Genomic DNA, 14,343 nt, shown 5'->3' on the forward strand with positions numbered 1-14,343 from the left:
TGGAAACCGAATTAATTGGTTGCGTATCCGCTCGCTGTGATGTTCACCAAGATCCGCATATTCTAACATCTAATTCTCGGAGTCGCTCTTAGCTGCGTGCAATAATAGAACTGTCTGCAGGCTGAGGATTTTTGAAAAAAAACAAGTTGTAGATATTCGGAAGAAAAGTTCGTTGGTTTGATTCAGGACTCACAATGGTAGACTTGGTATTAGATCGTGATATCCGAATTTGGGTGTTTTTGCCCATAGTAGTAATCACATTTCTTGTCGGGATTGTACGCCACTACGTGTCCATCCTATTGACCTCGTCACGGAAGGCCGAGCTTCAGCAGGTTTATGACAGGTTGGAACTTCTAGGACAGAGAAAATAGCTCTGGGTTGTATTTTCCTTTTACAATCCAACCAGCTTCGTACTTGGTTTATTCAGATAGTAGGATAGCCCTCTTCTGCTTTCCTTTGCAAACCATTTAAGCAAAATCCCTAATTTCAGTCACGAGAAAGCCAACACTGAGCTTGTTTATCATTTATCACACTGTCAGCTGATTAGGATATTGGTTAATCTATGTACTGTGGCACTTAGCAGGGCATAGCACGGTGATATGAGGACTGCATTAACTTCTCTACGTTTCATTGTAACGGATCACTGTTTAATATTGTACAATTTGTTTCCCATATTCCGCTTTCTGTTACTGTTATTAGGCATGATTTTCAACGTTGAAGAACTATTGCATTCAGGCATGATTAAATCGAGTTCGGAAATCTTGCTAACATACCTTTCTATTTGAGGTCACCTCAATATTAATTTGTCGTTCGGGCAAGTCTAATCTTTTGTTCACATGATTCTTTTATATCTTCTATATTATACCAGCCAAGCGTTAATACGAGTCCGATATCTACGTGAGAATGGCAAGTACCTTCCTGCGCGCGGATTTTTTATGCGAAAACACTTTTTTAATGATGAGGAGACCGGTTGGTTGAAGACCCAGAAGCGCGCCCCACCAATGAACAACCCGATGTCAGATCCGAGCATGATGTCGGAAATGCTCAAAGGCAACTTGACCAACGTGCTTCCCATGATTGTTATTGGTGGGTGGATTAACTGGACATTTTCTGGGTTTCTTACAACCAAGGTAAGAAAGCAGGATGCTACACTATATTTATCATGAGTGAGATATACCGTAGGACTAATGAGTAGGGCAGTTTGCATTAAGTTTTTTAATGTATTATGAGTACGGACACACATCGGCAGCAAATGTAGGATGAAGATTAAATGTCTCTTGACAATTTGAGAATCTTCATATTATAAGTGTTAAAGTAGTAACAATGCAATTTGTGAACTAACTTTTGTCCTATTTTACATAATACTTGATTGAACGTTTGTCTTAAACTGATGTATTCGTTATTGCTGTTTACAGGTCCCTTTCCCATTGACGTTGCGTTTTAAGCCAATGTTACAACGCGGGATTGAACTGGTCTCTTTAGATGCCTCTTGGGTATCATCGGCGTCATGGTACTTCCTGAACGTATTTGGCTTGCGTTCAATCTATACGCTTGTGTTGGGCGAAGATAATGCTGCGGATTCGACCCGTGCAATGCAGGACTCGATGGTACCACAGGCTGCAGCAATGCCCCAGGATCCTAAAGCTGCATTTAAGGTATTATTTTAATTAGAGCAGTGCCTTATATATAGTAGTTGACAGTTCCTGAGAAGCATACTCTACCTAGATTAACAATTAACAACAACGATGACACAGTAACATTAAATGCAGTTTTTAAATGATTCTTTAAACTAATTCAAATATGGTTGAACAACTTTATAAAAGGTGTTCCTTATAGTTTACTGGACTTGTATCTGTGATTGCAGGCTGAATGGGAAGCACTGGAGGTCGTGGATCATAAGTGGGCCCTCACAGGTATTGAGGAGGATCTTTGCTCTAAGCCATTACAATTTTAAATGATGTGTATCATTACTCCTTAACGCATACAGCTGTATACCGGGAAGGCACAGTCGACAGCCATGCGTCACATACCCAAGTGCATAAGGCGGCTCAATTCACAACATAAACTCAGTTAGAGCGAGAAGGGAGGACATCGAACTGGAAGCATGATCTAATATAGGCATGATTTACATATAATATATGTCTTGTTGTTAGAAGACAGCGCTTTTATAGTCGAAAACTCACACAGCAGTAAGAAGATGGGATCGTTTGAGTTTTTCTATTTATTCTCAATTTTTATTCGGGTGAAGAAACAAGCATTGTTACACTGTGTTTCTTAGATGCAAAGACATAGTAGCTGTGAAGAATTCGTATTTTGCCGTTTAGAAAAAATTCTATATAAAAAAAAAAGATATAATAATTATTTTCCTTACCGTTTCGGCAGAGCCAATCAAGGGAGGCGCATGTAAATGACATGTCGTGCCATATACTATGCCACAGGCTGATACGTCAGAACCAACAAGAGTTTCATTTTATAGACTGATAAACACGACTAGCCCTGCGGTGTTAGTAATTGTGGGCGGTGTAAAAATCGAAGTTCGTATTTCGTATTGTAGTGAATGATAACAAAAAAAGTGTATTGTCGCTATGCGGCTTAGAATACTAAATCTGCTATTTATACAGATAAGCCCAGTACTAACTGAAAGCCTTCATCTTTCAAAATCTGGTAGCTGAGTTCTAAATGCGCTGTATATCTATAATAGCTAGTTGAACGAATTTAGACGAAAATTGGTACCACACTCTTATGTTCGAATTCAAAATTCTAATAAAGGATGTCCGCGGTAGACAAGCCTTAGTTTACTTGAGTTAAACGTCCGAACTAGGAAATGCCACATCAGAACCAAGCATTAAAAAACCGTTTTACAATGGAAAGCTCGAAGAGTAGGTGAACAAAAGATAAAGGCAAAAAAAGTAAACGGAGTAAATGCTATCGTCTATGGTGCGTATATTATATAGGTTTATTCAGAGCGATAGGACAGCGAGCGCTCTTTGCGCCATTATATATCGCTTGTGAATATATATATATATATATACATACACACACACACAGGAGTGTATGCTAATCTAGTATGATATTTATTATTAATGGCGAATGTATGTTTACATAAAATACAAAAAGAGGCTATGTGCATAATTTATAATTAAGCAGTCTTATCTTTCGTAGGTAGGTGATTTATAGATTCTAATTGATAACTATTTCCTCTTATACAGGGAAGTTCGCCGTTTAGATGGCTAGTATTTGTGCAGACAAGTTGTCTATGTAACGTGCCAATCCGTCGCGTTTAACGTCGCTTTCCATGAGTGGTAAAAAAACTTGCACAAGCACAAAGTAGTTAAACAAACATGTACTTAAACTAGTTAGTAGAGCTAGGGGCTCTAAGTAAATAAAAAAATTGTTTGTTTTCTAACTTTTTTAAATGGGCTGTGTAGAAGATTTTCTCATTATGATAAGTATGTCAAGAAGTTTTTTGAGGTTTTAACCTAATTATATATACCATCGTCGACAATTCCTTAACTGTGTTACCAGTCTAATTAACTGTTGTTTGTTGTGACTGAATCTTTCGTAAATAAAGCAACAACAAAGACGGTTCAACTTCTCTGTTACAAAAAATCCTGTGCTAAAATAGAATAAGCTCTTCTCGTTAGCAGATAGGCGCCATTTCTTCTGCCCATAGGGAGTTCCAACTCATAGACACCTCAGTGCGTGATCTTACTGAAACAAGCTCTGCGTTTAGGGCCAGAGCGATATTGGTTCATACGGTGAAGCTATCGTTTAAGAATTTTGCACCAGAAACACTCAAGACAACCTTTTCTTGGGTTGTCTTGGGCGCTTCTTGGCGCTGGAGCTTGGGGACAACAGAATGTATGCACTGGTTTGAGAATGTCCTTAAATGAGCGCCGCAGTTATAGCTTGAAGGTTAAAAATCTTACTGTAAGAAACGATTTGCCCTTTATGGAAAAAATATACGACGCTAGAAAGTGGACTGCTCATTAGTGCAAAGGAAGGGTATGTGCCAACTAAGCTTGGAGACGCATGCCCTGGTTCAAAACCACGTGTAAACACACTTCGTTTCATACTAGAATGGATTAACTATGTGAAGTGATACTCAATGTTAGCGTGGAAGGTAAAACTCGAACTATTTTTTTGGTTAATCGTTGCGGAGTAAAAAGTGAGCGTTTGTCGGTATTCACTTCACTCTGCCGTAGAGCCAGTGCCAGTCAGTAGTTCCTTCGATCGAATCCATAGACCATGAGAAAAGGCATCAACAATGTTACTTCTCTTTATTGTAATCAAACCAGGCAACATTACTGAGTAACAAAAGGTGAGCTTCCCCAGGCGTATCCAAATAAAAAAAAAAGACAAAAACAGTGCCAAAGTTGGGATTCGCTGCTACCCAAGAAACAACCCAGCACTCCCCTGATAAAAGAAAGGGCGATTCATCGGCACGTTTTGAAAGAGAATGAGCCGTTGCATCACCGTACAACTGCAATGGAAATCTCAGTGATCCCCAGCATACTCCCATAATCGCGTAGCCTGTAAATACCATTTATTAATACCTTTAAAACTTTGTCGACGATCAATTCTTCACCCTAGAGGATCAAAAAAATATGCCGGATTCTCATTCTCTGGCAGTTTGGACGCTCATCTGCCACGTAAATGTATTTTTGTCAGCTTATGCACCTTCAAACCTCAAAATCATTTTCTGCGGTGTATGAGATTGTCCTGCTTGCATGCCCTGCTGGAATTTTCTAAATGGTAATCAATGAATATAGAAAGAGTAGGTAGCAATTTAGTTTGTTTACTTTAAGCTCTGTTAAAATAGTAGCAGATGAATCTATTGAACATTTTAAGCCTCTAATCTTTTCTAGTGATGCGTGAACACAGCATATAGCGTACTTGATACTTTGATATTTTGCCGTCGTCATAATCTCGGGCCTTACGTAGTCTTCAACCGCTTGATTTAGTAGCAAATTTTGGTTACGAACTACTCTGAAAAGCTGTAGAAGGTTAAAAGGAACACATTTATAGAACGTTTAAAATGTCGTTTATTTAATTAATTAAACGGCATTTTATCTCTCAGCAGTATGTACAACTGATACTCATGCACGCCTGCGTATTAAATGCCTTAATACATAAAATAATGAAAGCTGGCTCATATGTCAAACACTGGATTTAAAATTTTATTTATCTGAATACAACTCAATGTAAATCTACTTTATTCAACCATATAAACCTTCAAGCCAGCAGCTTGCGGGGGCTGAGATCAGCCAAGAAGCAAATGAGTCTCATGTAACACAGCTCGCATAGTGCAACAACAAAATCAGCATTGACAACAAATTATTGCTGGCGTTGTTCAAAAAATGTGAATAATTCAGGGCGGATTCTTTTACACAATGGATATAGGACGGTAGGTGGTAGATGGTCCGAAATATATCTGTGTCAATAACTTGGGGAATTCATTACATAGCTCCTGCGCTCAGTTGGTTGAACTAGCTCTGTAAGGGAATACTTAGAAGGCTGGCATCGGTAGAGGCCAAACGCTTTTTCGTTTATGGTAGGGGTGTACATTGACTTAAGCATCAAACTATAGACTGAAAACGTACGCACCTATACAATTATATTCTAATATATTAAGACAAGGTATCGCCCTAGTTTTATTAGTTCCAATCAATATAAATATCCTGTTGTCTTATCTTATCAACGATAAGTCAACTGATATATAACTTATTTTATTAAATATAACAGTTAAATAAAAATTTTCCACAAAATTCAATTCCTTCTCCATAAAAATGACTATATTGTCGATGATTTATCTCACGCTATTTTTAACAAAGATCAGTCATTCGACTAGAATATGCAATGACTTTATCATAAAAAATACCTACGTCACAATCTTCGTTGTTGTGATTATAAATGACCATATATATGTATGTGCCTGATAGAGGTGTTAAGTAAGTGTTGAAAATGATACATATATATGATATACGTTGAATGCTGAATCAGAGACGCGGATCGGCTAACCGAACAATAGCACGAAATGCACACGTGCATCGTACTTAATGGTGTCTGACGAATGACATTAATCTTTTGCTGCTTCAAAGCAAAAACTTCCGCGCGTTTTAAAACCTGGCCACTCTTTAAATTGGTTGTGTATAGCTTATGTATATGCAAGACACTTGGCTAATAATGATCACTGGATAAGCACTTGCTCAGATGTTACCTGTGTCTCAGTTCTGATATTGACAGACTGATTAAAGTTGAACTGTCCCATCATTAAGCGTTTCGTAATTCCTTTGTTTAGCTAGTGCTGTATGATACTACTAAGCGCAATGTAGAAGCTTATATGGATAAATGAATTAGTCTTAGAACTAAAATAATATGAAAATATGTTGAGAATGCTGTACCATTCAATCGAGAGGCTACCTAAAGTGCGTAACCATGTGCACAGCTTTAAACACATTATCGATTACAAAACAGGTCGTATTTCGATAAATCTCAAAAAATTCTCGTCGTTACCTACCCATTCAAAAAAAAAGCGTTCAACATTACAAATCTGCGACCTCACAACAGATAATATATTTACTTGCTAATTTCCCTGAAAAGTTCAAACGAAACTGCACGTAGACAGTCGTGCTCGCACTTTTTATGTGATTATACTACTTACACGCCGCCTACCATTATTCCCGTATTTATATCTGGATGGAGACTTTTCGTTAGCACTGTCGTCGTAGTCTTGGACACATCAACTTCTGCCTAAGCTACTGCAATGCAATGGAAACCTTTAGTTTTTAGATATCGCCTCCAATGAATCCGCAACAATATGAATGGAATCATCTACTTTGGCAACGGAGGATACTATTAATAACCATTATTAATAGGGATGCTAATTTATTAATTCGGTGTTTATCACCTAAAATAAAGTAATGCCTATTTTCTCTCAGCTTAGTATCGATCTAAGTTGCACGGTATCTTACAGTGTCAATCAACAGTAAACGTGACCCAATTATTTACATCTTTGGTTAGATCTGCTGTGATCGACCACAACCCGTAGTCAGCACAATGTAGCTTTTATGCGAAGTATATTTTATTGCGGGTGCTTGTTCTATAGGCCACACAACCGCGCGTGGTTGAGGGCGGCCGCTCTGGTTCATCTCGCAGAGCGCCGGCCCCTATGAGACGACCCTCACGGGGTGAGGGTATCCGCAAGAGTTCATGCACTGTTCTCTCTTATATCTACGTTTTTGTTTCGCTTACTGTCCAAGTCTATAGCTAACGAGTGCGGAAAGCCTCAGTTGGCCGCTAAAAAAGTTAAGTGACCCAGCATCTGAGAGCAAAAGTCGCTTTTAGTATTGGTAATCAGCCAGCAACACACACGTCAAGGTAGGTGTCTCGATACTGGTCAAGTATTATTATAGGGGTAAGTTGTTTTAGCAGCAACGCAGTGGATAACGCGTTTGCCTGCTGAACTTATGGACACGTGCGAAGGGCTGAAATATTAGGCGTGAAACACGAACATAGGTGTACAGTAGTGTTGATTGTCGAATTTCGATGCGCGCACAAAGGAACAGATACATTAATCAGTTACCTCTAAAGACCCTAAGCTGTCTGTAAGTATTTAGAACAACATTTAGGTAACTTGAATCCTTATCTGGGCCGAAATTAGTTAATCCTTAGTGATATAGAATTGATTACTTTTGACGATAAGATAGGTGGCTGACAATCAGCGCATAATTGTCATCAGTAGTCAACAAAATTTTGTTGACTCTTATACGTATGTCACTTATACACATATACATAGCTCTTTTATACGTTTGATCCAGGTGTTGGACTAGTGTAGTAATCTTGAAAAGATTACATTATTATATCATATACATCGTTATATATATATTAGTTACAATGTAAATTCATGTGATGTACGTTGTACACTAAATAAATGCTGTCTTTAAAAATGTTATTATATATAGAAGCTTTTTCAGTTCTGGCCAATGTTTCGAAACCTGTCTGGTGCAGTTCGTTTTTGCGTTTGAATATGTATTCTGAGCTTGCTTAAGCTGCCTGAGCACAAGTTAAGTAACTCGGTTAAGTAATTATGTTTTTACTACGTTTGGTGTCATCTGGATAAGACAGTTAGGACGAAACGTACTGTAATGGTTACATTTATTGTGATAAAAATATATTTTTCAAGTGCTAGTTACCTTCTGTTTGCCTTTTTACCGTCTTGCAGGGAAAAATGCCGCTGAACGTCGCCGAAGCTAAGGCGATGCTTTTGCGTTGGGCTAAAGCCAAAACACAAGAGTACGATGTAAGTCTTTTTTTTATCACCAAGCAGAGATCATTCCATTTTGAATCTATGGTTGAAATATTCAAATATACCTTGCATATGGTCTAAGAGAAAAGATATGAACACCTAGTTTCAAACCAAAGTACTAGGTAATTTTGAGCCTGTACATTCGAAACAAACTATGAAATTGTAATGCGTTTCATATAGGGTTTGTAAGTATCTATCGTAATATGTATGTCTATCCCGACGATGCCAGAATTTTATTAGTGGGAGGGTTAGTTGTACAAGGTACCACACTGACACCGTTCAAGATAAAGCTGATCATTTAGTTAGCCATATATTCGATGGACCCTGATAATAAATTCTAAGGAAGACGCATATTGCCACCAGGAATTGCCCTGCGAAGACTCTAGCTTTCAGTTAGCTGTACAAAACATAACATGGTGATGAATTTTACATTACCGTATTACGTCTCTGCGCTTTATTTGTACAGCTCGCAGGTTTCGGTTACAGAAAACAACTGCTTACACTGTGATAACTATATAACTCACATACACACACCTTAGTTAAGTTGAATAGTTTCAAAAAGTTAACTATAAACAACCGCTTTCTTCGAACCTCATTGTGTAACGTCATTGTGAAAATATCAGTACCGATATGAAATCATATGGAAATATATCTGAGCATGAATATATATGAGATCGGCTGACAGCAGAAATCATTTACGACTGTGGCCAGTGGCCACTACGTCTAAAAACGTCTCGTTCACGATAAAATCCTTATCGTCACTTCATATGAAAATTGTTTGTACAGGCTAAAATTACAGGTGCGACATTCAAATGGCTTCGTACGTTGTTGGCGCAATATGTGGACGGTCAGTGCTTATTTCGATTCTGACAGGCTAGACGTGAGAAAGACTATGAAAAGAAAGCCACCGTAATTCTACTTATAGACATTTGGTCGTTCTTGAGCAGGCAAGCACAACGCCCTCCCCAAGAACTAGGCTCTGCGATTACACATACGCCTTTGGGCAATCGTCGAGTTCAAAACACCAGCGCCGTCCTAGAAAATCATCTTCGTTATATGACTCGGTATTCTGATCGAACAAAAAACTGTTGAATTTTCACTGACTCAATATTTGTTTAGGTTAGCGTTCTAAAGTGTATGGATTCTTTGCGCGTAATCAAAGCAAAGTCATTTTAATTCGTTATAACTAACACACATAATCCTGAATGTTCAGCAGCAAAACCCCCTAGTTTTCGCTTGCGCTATGGAACTTTTGTTGTTGGTTCACTGTTAAACTACTTACGTGGGTGTTTGATTGTACTTTTCTGTTCAATTAAGTAGCCCTGAGGGCCCTTTACTTTTTATTCAACAGACTTTGTCTTCAATACTAGTGCAGTAACAAATAGAAACTATATATATATACATATACTGACTACAGAAAAATAGCCAAAAGACAAATTCGATAGCTCAGTTTTGCTTGTGTTTACGGCCAACGGACGTTCAAAGTTTGAAAGGTCATCGTAAAGGCTACCCACATCATATTGATGATGAGCGCCTCGAACACACACGTAAGACGAAAGACCCAATAAAGAACTCTTGTGGTGTGCACTCGGTGCATTAAGAACACAAAGGATGTTCAAATACATCGCTAGCCAAATGCTCGTTATGTTAATGCTCGTTCCTCCTATTGGGTAAGAGCGCCACTGCTTAGATGGGATGACGCCCACAAGCGATGGCGAAGACAAACACTTGTAGACGGTGCAGCGTAAACATACGCACCGTTGTCACTAAGCTGAGAGAATTTTGCAATAGTTTTTCAGTATTCTGTCATAAATATAATGTGCGTCGATGTAATGCATCATCCAATGTCCTTTTTGTGATCCTTTTATAGTGTCGACAACAAGTGTACTAAACCGAGTTTCGAACTTTCGCCAACTCATTACAGCCTTATCCTATCAAGGTCAGTTTTCTCACCTCTTCGACATCTGAGAATATACAAACGTACCGCTTCAGTTATTATTGCACGTTGTCTCGATTTGTTTTTCCCAATAAGCACGCCACAACGTCACTATCTTGAGTAATAATTACACGGCTCAAAAAGGGGTATGCTGTGCCAGTGCTGATCTGGAACAAGCAATCGGTCTGATTTTTCGCCACCGTTCTCGCTCTATTATTGTCTGCAACCAAGTGTGTATTGTAATTGGTTGCCTTACTATTTTTAAGCGATAAATAAGATTATCAATCAGCTAGGATGGAAGGCGCTCAACTTAATATGTTCTTCTCTGATCTGGAGTTCCGAGGAGTGGGTAGCGTCTTTCTTAATAACAGCATTTTTATCGTGTCTGATTCGTGCTAATTTAGCCGATTTGTGCCAACTTGTACAGTCTACCTACAGAGCCAAATTGGTAATCAGACAGATATACGTGTATATGCTGACCGAACGTATACAGGTTTGTACGATTTGGTAAGGGTGTAGATGCTATCCTATACAGATCAATGGGCTTGGCTGTGCGCTGTTACCGTACTGTTTAACTGGTTTAGTTACGGTAAGCGGTATAGAACACCATCGGAAAATCAAACGTTGAAACAAGTTCAAAAGGGTGGGTAAACAAACCAGAGAAACAAACCAGCAAAAGCGTCACTTCAGCGTCTGTTTTTTGATGGTTTAGCGAATGGTAGAGGCATAAAGCAGCATGCGAAAGTAGTAGACTTATTTAACTGAGACACCTAATACCTACAACCAGTACTTACAGTAGGTGGTTTATAATAGAGTACGCAATCGTCGGCTAAGCATATATTTATATAATGCATATATTGTCTGTATCATAGTCTGAGTAGATCGCGAGCACTGAAATTAGCGTAAACAGAATACCATATAAGATTCGCTCGATTACGTTAAATATATTTCTGTATACAATATATCCATAATTTTTAAATCACATTAACTGTACATGTAATTAAAGAGCCATGGTAACTTAGTACTCTTGAATTGAAAATTCGATTCCTTTCAAGAGCGATGCAGATACGGTTCGATTTATGGAATGGTTTCAGTTTGATTGACTATTGATAAACGAGTATACTTCAAGTCTTTGTCGTCCCTGTACGCTTTTTCTGCTACAGAACGTAAATATTGAGAACTTTTCGTCGTCCTGGAATGATGGTCTTGCGTTCTGTGCATTAATCCACCATCATCTGCCCGATGCATTCGACTACGCTACCCTGGATCCCGCTAACAAGAAGGAGAACTTTGATCTCGCCTTTATCACAGCCGAGTAAGTTTGTTATGTAGGAGTAGTAGGACCCACCTTTTGCACCTGGTACACGCGATATCACAATCGCATAATGTTTATGATGCAATGGATTATGTCAAAGATTTATGAAGGAATAGTCATGCATGTGGCTGACATGCAACTATCAGCCTAATAACATAGTGGAAACAAGGCATAGGTTTTGGCAAAATGGTGTTGAACTGTCATAGTGTAAAGGAAAAACTGCACCCTGCATATTATTTATGTCCGAAGTGACTAATGAAACCAGGTATAGTTAAGCTGAACATATGTTATTACTAGCAGTTAACTTACTTGAAAGCAGAATTATATACCCCTTTTTACTATACCGTTTAGTTTTAAGGTTAGATTAGTTAAATGCATTTAACTGCCACTGATAAGTTTACTCTATTTGTAGTACACAAGTATTACATAATTTGTATGAATAGATGAGCTTATATTTATTCTAAATGTGATATCATGTGTTGTTTGTCAACAGGCAGAGACTTGGTGTAACCCCGCTATTGGCGACTGAGGATATGCTGCTGACGGACAAGCCCGACTGGAAATGTGTCTTCACCTATGTTCAGTCACTCTACCACAAGCTGATTGCCATTGAGCCCAAATAAACGGGGTCAGGTTATTGAAAGTGAGAGGGTTAAATTATAGTAATTGCGAAAAGCAATATACGAGTTGTACACAAAGATGTCACTGTAGTGTGTCTACAAAGATTAATTGAAAAGGAAAACGCCGAGGTTAAACGAATTAGAAAATTTACAGGCGACGAACGGATGCCGCAATACTGTCTAGATCACGGTATAGAGCAATTATTCGAACACATTGCAAAAATATGAGCTCTATAGTTATTTAATTTTGCGTAGGTTTGTTGCTTTATGTGTTTTATCCATTGTGGTCACTAGGCTTCATTGCGACAACTTAACTTACGAAAGAACAGGGCCCGGAATCGAGACAAAACAATTCATAAACAGAACTGGAATCGCTACTATTGTCGCAGCCATTATTCATAACTACCACGGAATACAACCTTAAGTGTGTCACATTTTCAGGGCACTTCACACATTCATGTGAATAATAAATGCCTATGTATCCATTATTACCCCTTATCTCGGAATGGGTCTTTATCTTTTTACTTAGCGTAGTTCATGTTGAGTACGTAGTAGCAGCAAAGTAGGATTCTGTAGTGGAAGCGAACTGGAGGGAAGAAGCCTAGTATCCTGCTCATACTCGTGTATACATGCCTGCCTATCTTAGAAATCAGCTATTTTACTCACATCAGTAATAGTTGCACGTTTACGAGATAGGGCAGCAGCTTGCTCTGGAATTAACCAAAAATTAAAATTAGTTGTTATCTCTGTAATGGATCGCGCGTTCTTCTTAGTGGTAGAGAAGAGCATGACTGTTGGTAAAAGGCTATCTTCTTTTTACCATGCTAATAGCTGGATCAATGGATGCGATAAAAGGATACACCCCCGCGTGGTAAATTGGTAGACTCTAGCGTGGTATCAAAGTAGTGCTGTAAAAAGAGGGAACTGCCTACACAAGCAAGACCCTCTTTAGACCTTCTGTTTAAACTACCCTTAGTTCACCCAAACGACAGACATGATAGGGTGTTGTGGTGACGTCAATCGTTGCAGACTTTCCCATTATGACATTGTATAAAAAAACTGCCTGTGTACATAGACACGCGAACATTAGCCGCTGGATATAGTAGTGCTGTACACTCACGTGCTTCGAGGTTGTTGGAATATACGTAGAGTGTTTGTTCTGGTCTTTCTGGTTCGAGATAACATTTATGACAACTAAAATAATAGAAACACAATTCTTGTGATAGAATGCTCGAGTTTAATCATAATGGTTTTGCCGGAATGATTGCTGTGATGTTGTAAATGCAGCCTTGCTTAATATATAATAGGACAAAACAAGAGTTGAACAATTTTTTATTACCAAACTTATGTGGATTAAAGATTAGCTGGGCATCATAGGCCTTTCGAACTTCTGAGCAAGATATAATTTTTACATGATGAACTCCACATGGATATCATGCGACGAATTTTATGCTGTTTCGCGGTAAGTGGGAACGGACTCGAAACACCCGTAATTTATTTATAGATACTGACAAGTACAGAAAAGAAGAATGGAAGAAGAAACTTGAATAATATACACGAACTTTCCAATTTAGTTGTTGAGGCTAGTCATAGATTAACTACGCTTTGCTAATGTTTTGATAGAACATTTAATAATTTGCTAATAATTTGATAGAACACACTAATTAAACAGTAAGGTCAGTTAGACTATTCAAACGTATCACTGAGACAGGTCATTTGAATCTTCTACAGATTTAGAAGAACAGGATACCAGCTGATGTTCGTGTGATGAATGCGTCACTCACTGTACGTCCGACCAGGCCATCCAACAACTGTCAAACTTTTTAAGCCAAAGACTTGATACTATCGTGACAGAAAACTTAGATAGCTTTCGCACAATTGTAATAGATCCAAACCTGCTTTTGTTGGACCATGAAACGGTAGATTTGTCGATGTCAGATCAAATTCTAGTGGTATGAACATCTTCAACGCGTATGAGCTTCAAACACACAGTAATTTATATTATAATGATAAGGAATATTGTATAGATATAATCCCATAACTAACGGTCAGTAAAATAGACAAATAAGCACGTCTCTAAGAGCATCTAAGAAGCAAATCTTTGCCAACAATCTACATATTGTATAACTTACAAGACTTCTTTCGCGACAAGGTTAAAGCCATA

The 14,343-nt window shown here is 38.3% G+C and overlaps 2 protein-coding genes across 5 annotated transcripts; both read left to right on the forward strand.

Moving 5' to 3' along the window:
- The first annotated feature begins 45 nt into the window (after positions 1–45).
- EMC3 (ER membrane protein complex subunit 3) lies at positions 46–3,139 on the forward strand. Its single transcript, XM_022836620.2, has 4 exons — positions 46–343; positions 869–1,130; positions 1,416–1,655; positions 1,865–3,139. Exons 1-4 carry the CDS (start codon positions 195–197, stop codon positions 1,952–1,954), a joined length of 741 nt encoding a protein of 246 aa, XP_022692355.1. The 5' UTR covers positions 46–194; the 3' UTR covers positions 1,955–3,139.
- Positions 3,140–7,237: 4,098 nt separating this feature from the next.
- LOC111262381 (smoothelin-like protein 1) lies at positions 7,238–12,677 on the forward strand. Of its 4 annotated transcripts, XM_086969084.1 has the most exons (6): positions 7,256–7,380; positions 8,225–8,302; positions 9,095–9,155; positions 9,256–9,372; positions 11,408–11,559; positions 12,053–12,677. In XM_086969084.1, coding segments are annotated over exons 2-6 (462 nt in total). In that variant the 5' UTR covers positions 7,256–7,380; positions 8,225–8,300; the 3' UTR covers positions 12,183–12,677. The 4 variants fall into 4 exon arrangements, with proteins under 4 accessions (XP_022692333.1, XP_086825210.1, XP_086825211.1 ...); XM_022836598.2 differs by lacking the exons at positions 9,095–9,155; positions 9,256–9,372 and having other exon boundaries at positions 7,238–7,380; XM_086969085.1 differs by lacking the exons at positions 7,256–7,380; positions 9,095–9,155; positions 9,256–9,372 and adding an exon at positions 7,587–7,607.
- Positions 12,678–14,343: the final 1,666 nt, after the last annotated feature.

Source organism: Varroa jacobsoni, unplaced genomic scaffold (genome assembly GCF_002532875.2).
Source record: "Varroa jacobsoni isolate VJ856 unplaced genomic scaffold, vjacob_1.0 scaffold_657, whole genome shotgun sequence".
NCBI lineage: Eukaryota > Metazoa > Arthropoda > Arachnida > Mesostigmata > Varroidae > Varroa > Varroa jacobsoni.

Bases quoted from the DNA above. Each gene is read 5' to 3' on its own strand.
- EMC3 (XM_022836620.2), top strand. From the start codon at position 195: ATGGTAGACTTGGTATTAGATCGTGATATCCGAATTTGGGTGTTTTTG. The intron at 344-868 runs GTTGGAACTTCT...ATATTATACCAG, and splicing joins CTTCAGCAGGTTTATGACAG to CCAAGCGTTAATACGAGTCC. The intron at 1,656-1,864 runs GTATTATTTTAA...CTGTGATTGCAG, and splicing joins ATCCTAAAGCTGCATTTAAG to GCTGAATGGGAAGCACTGGA.
- LOC111262381 (XM_086969084.1), top strand. The intron at 9,373-11,407 runs GTATTCTGATCG...TTTCTGCTACAG, and splicing joins CATCTTCGTTATATGACTCG to AACGTAAATATTGAGAACTT. The intron at 11,560-12,052 runs GTAAGTTTGTTA...GTTTGTCAACAG, and splicing joins CTCGCCTTTATCACAGCCGA to GCAGAGACTTGGTGTAACCC.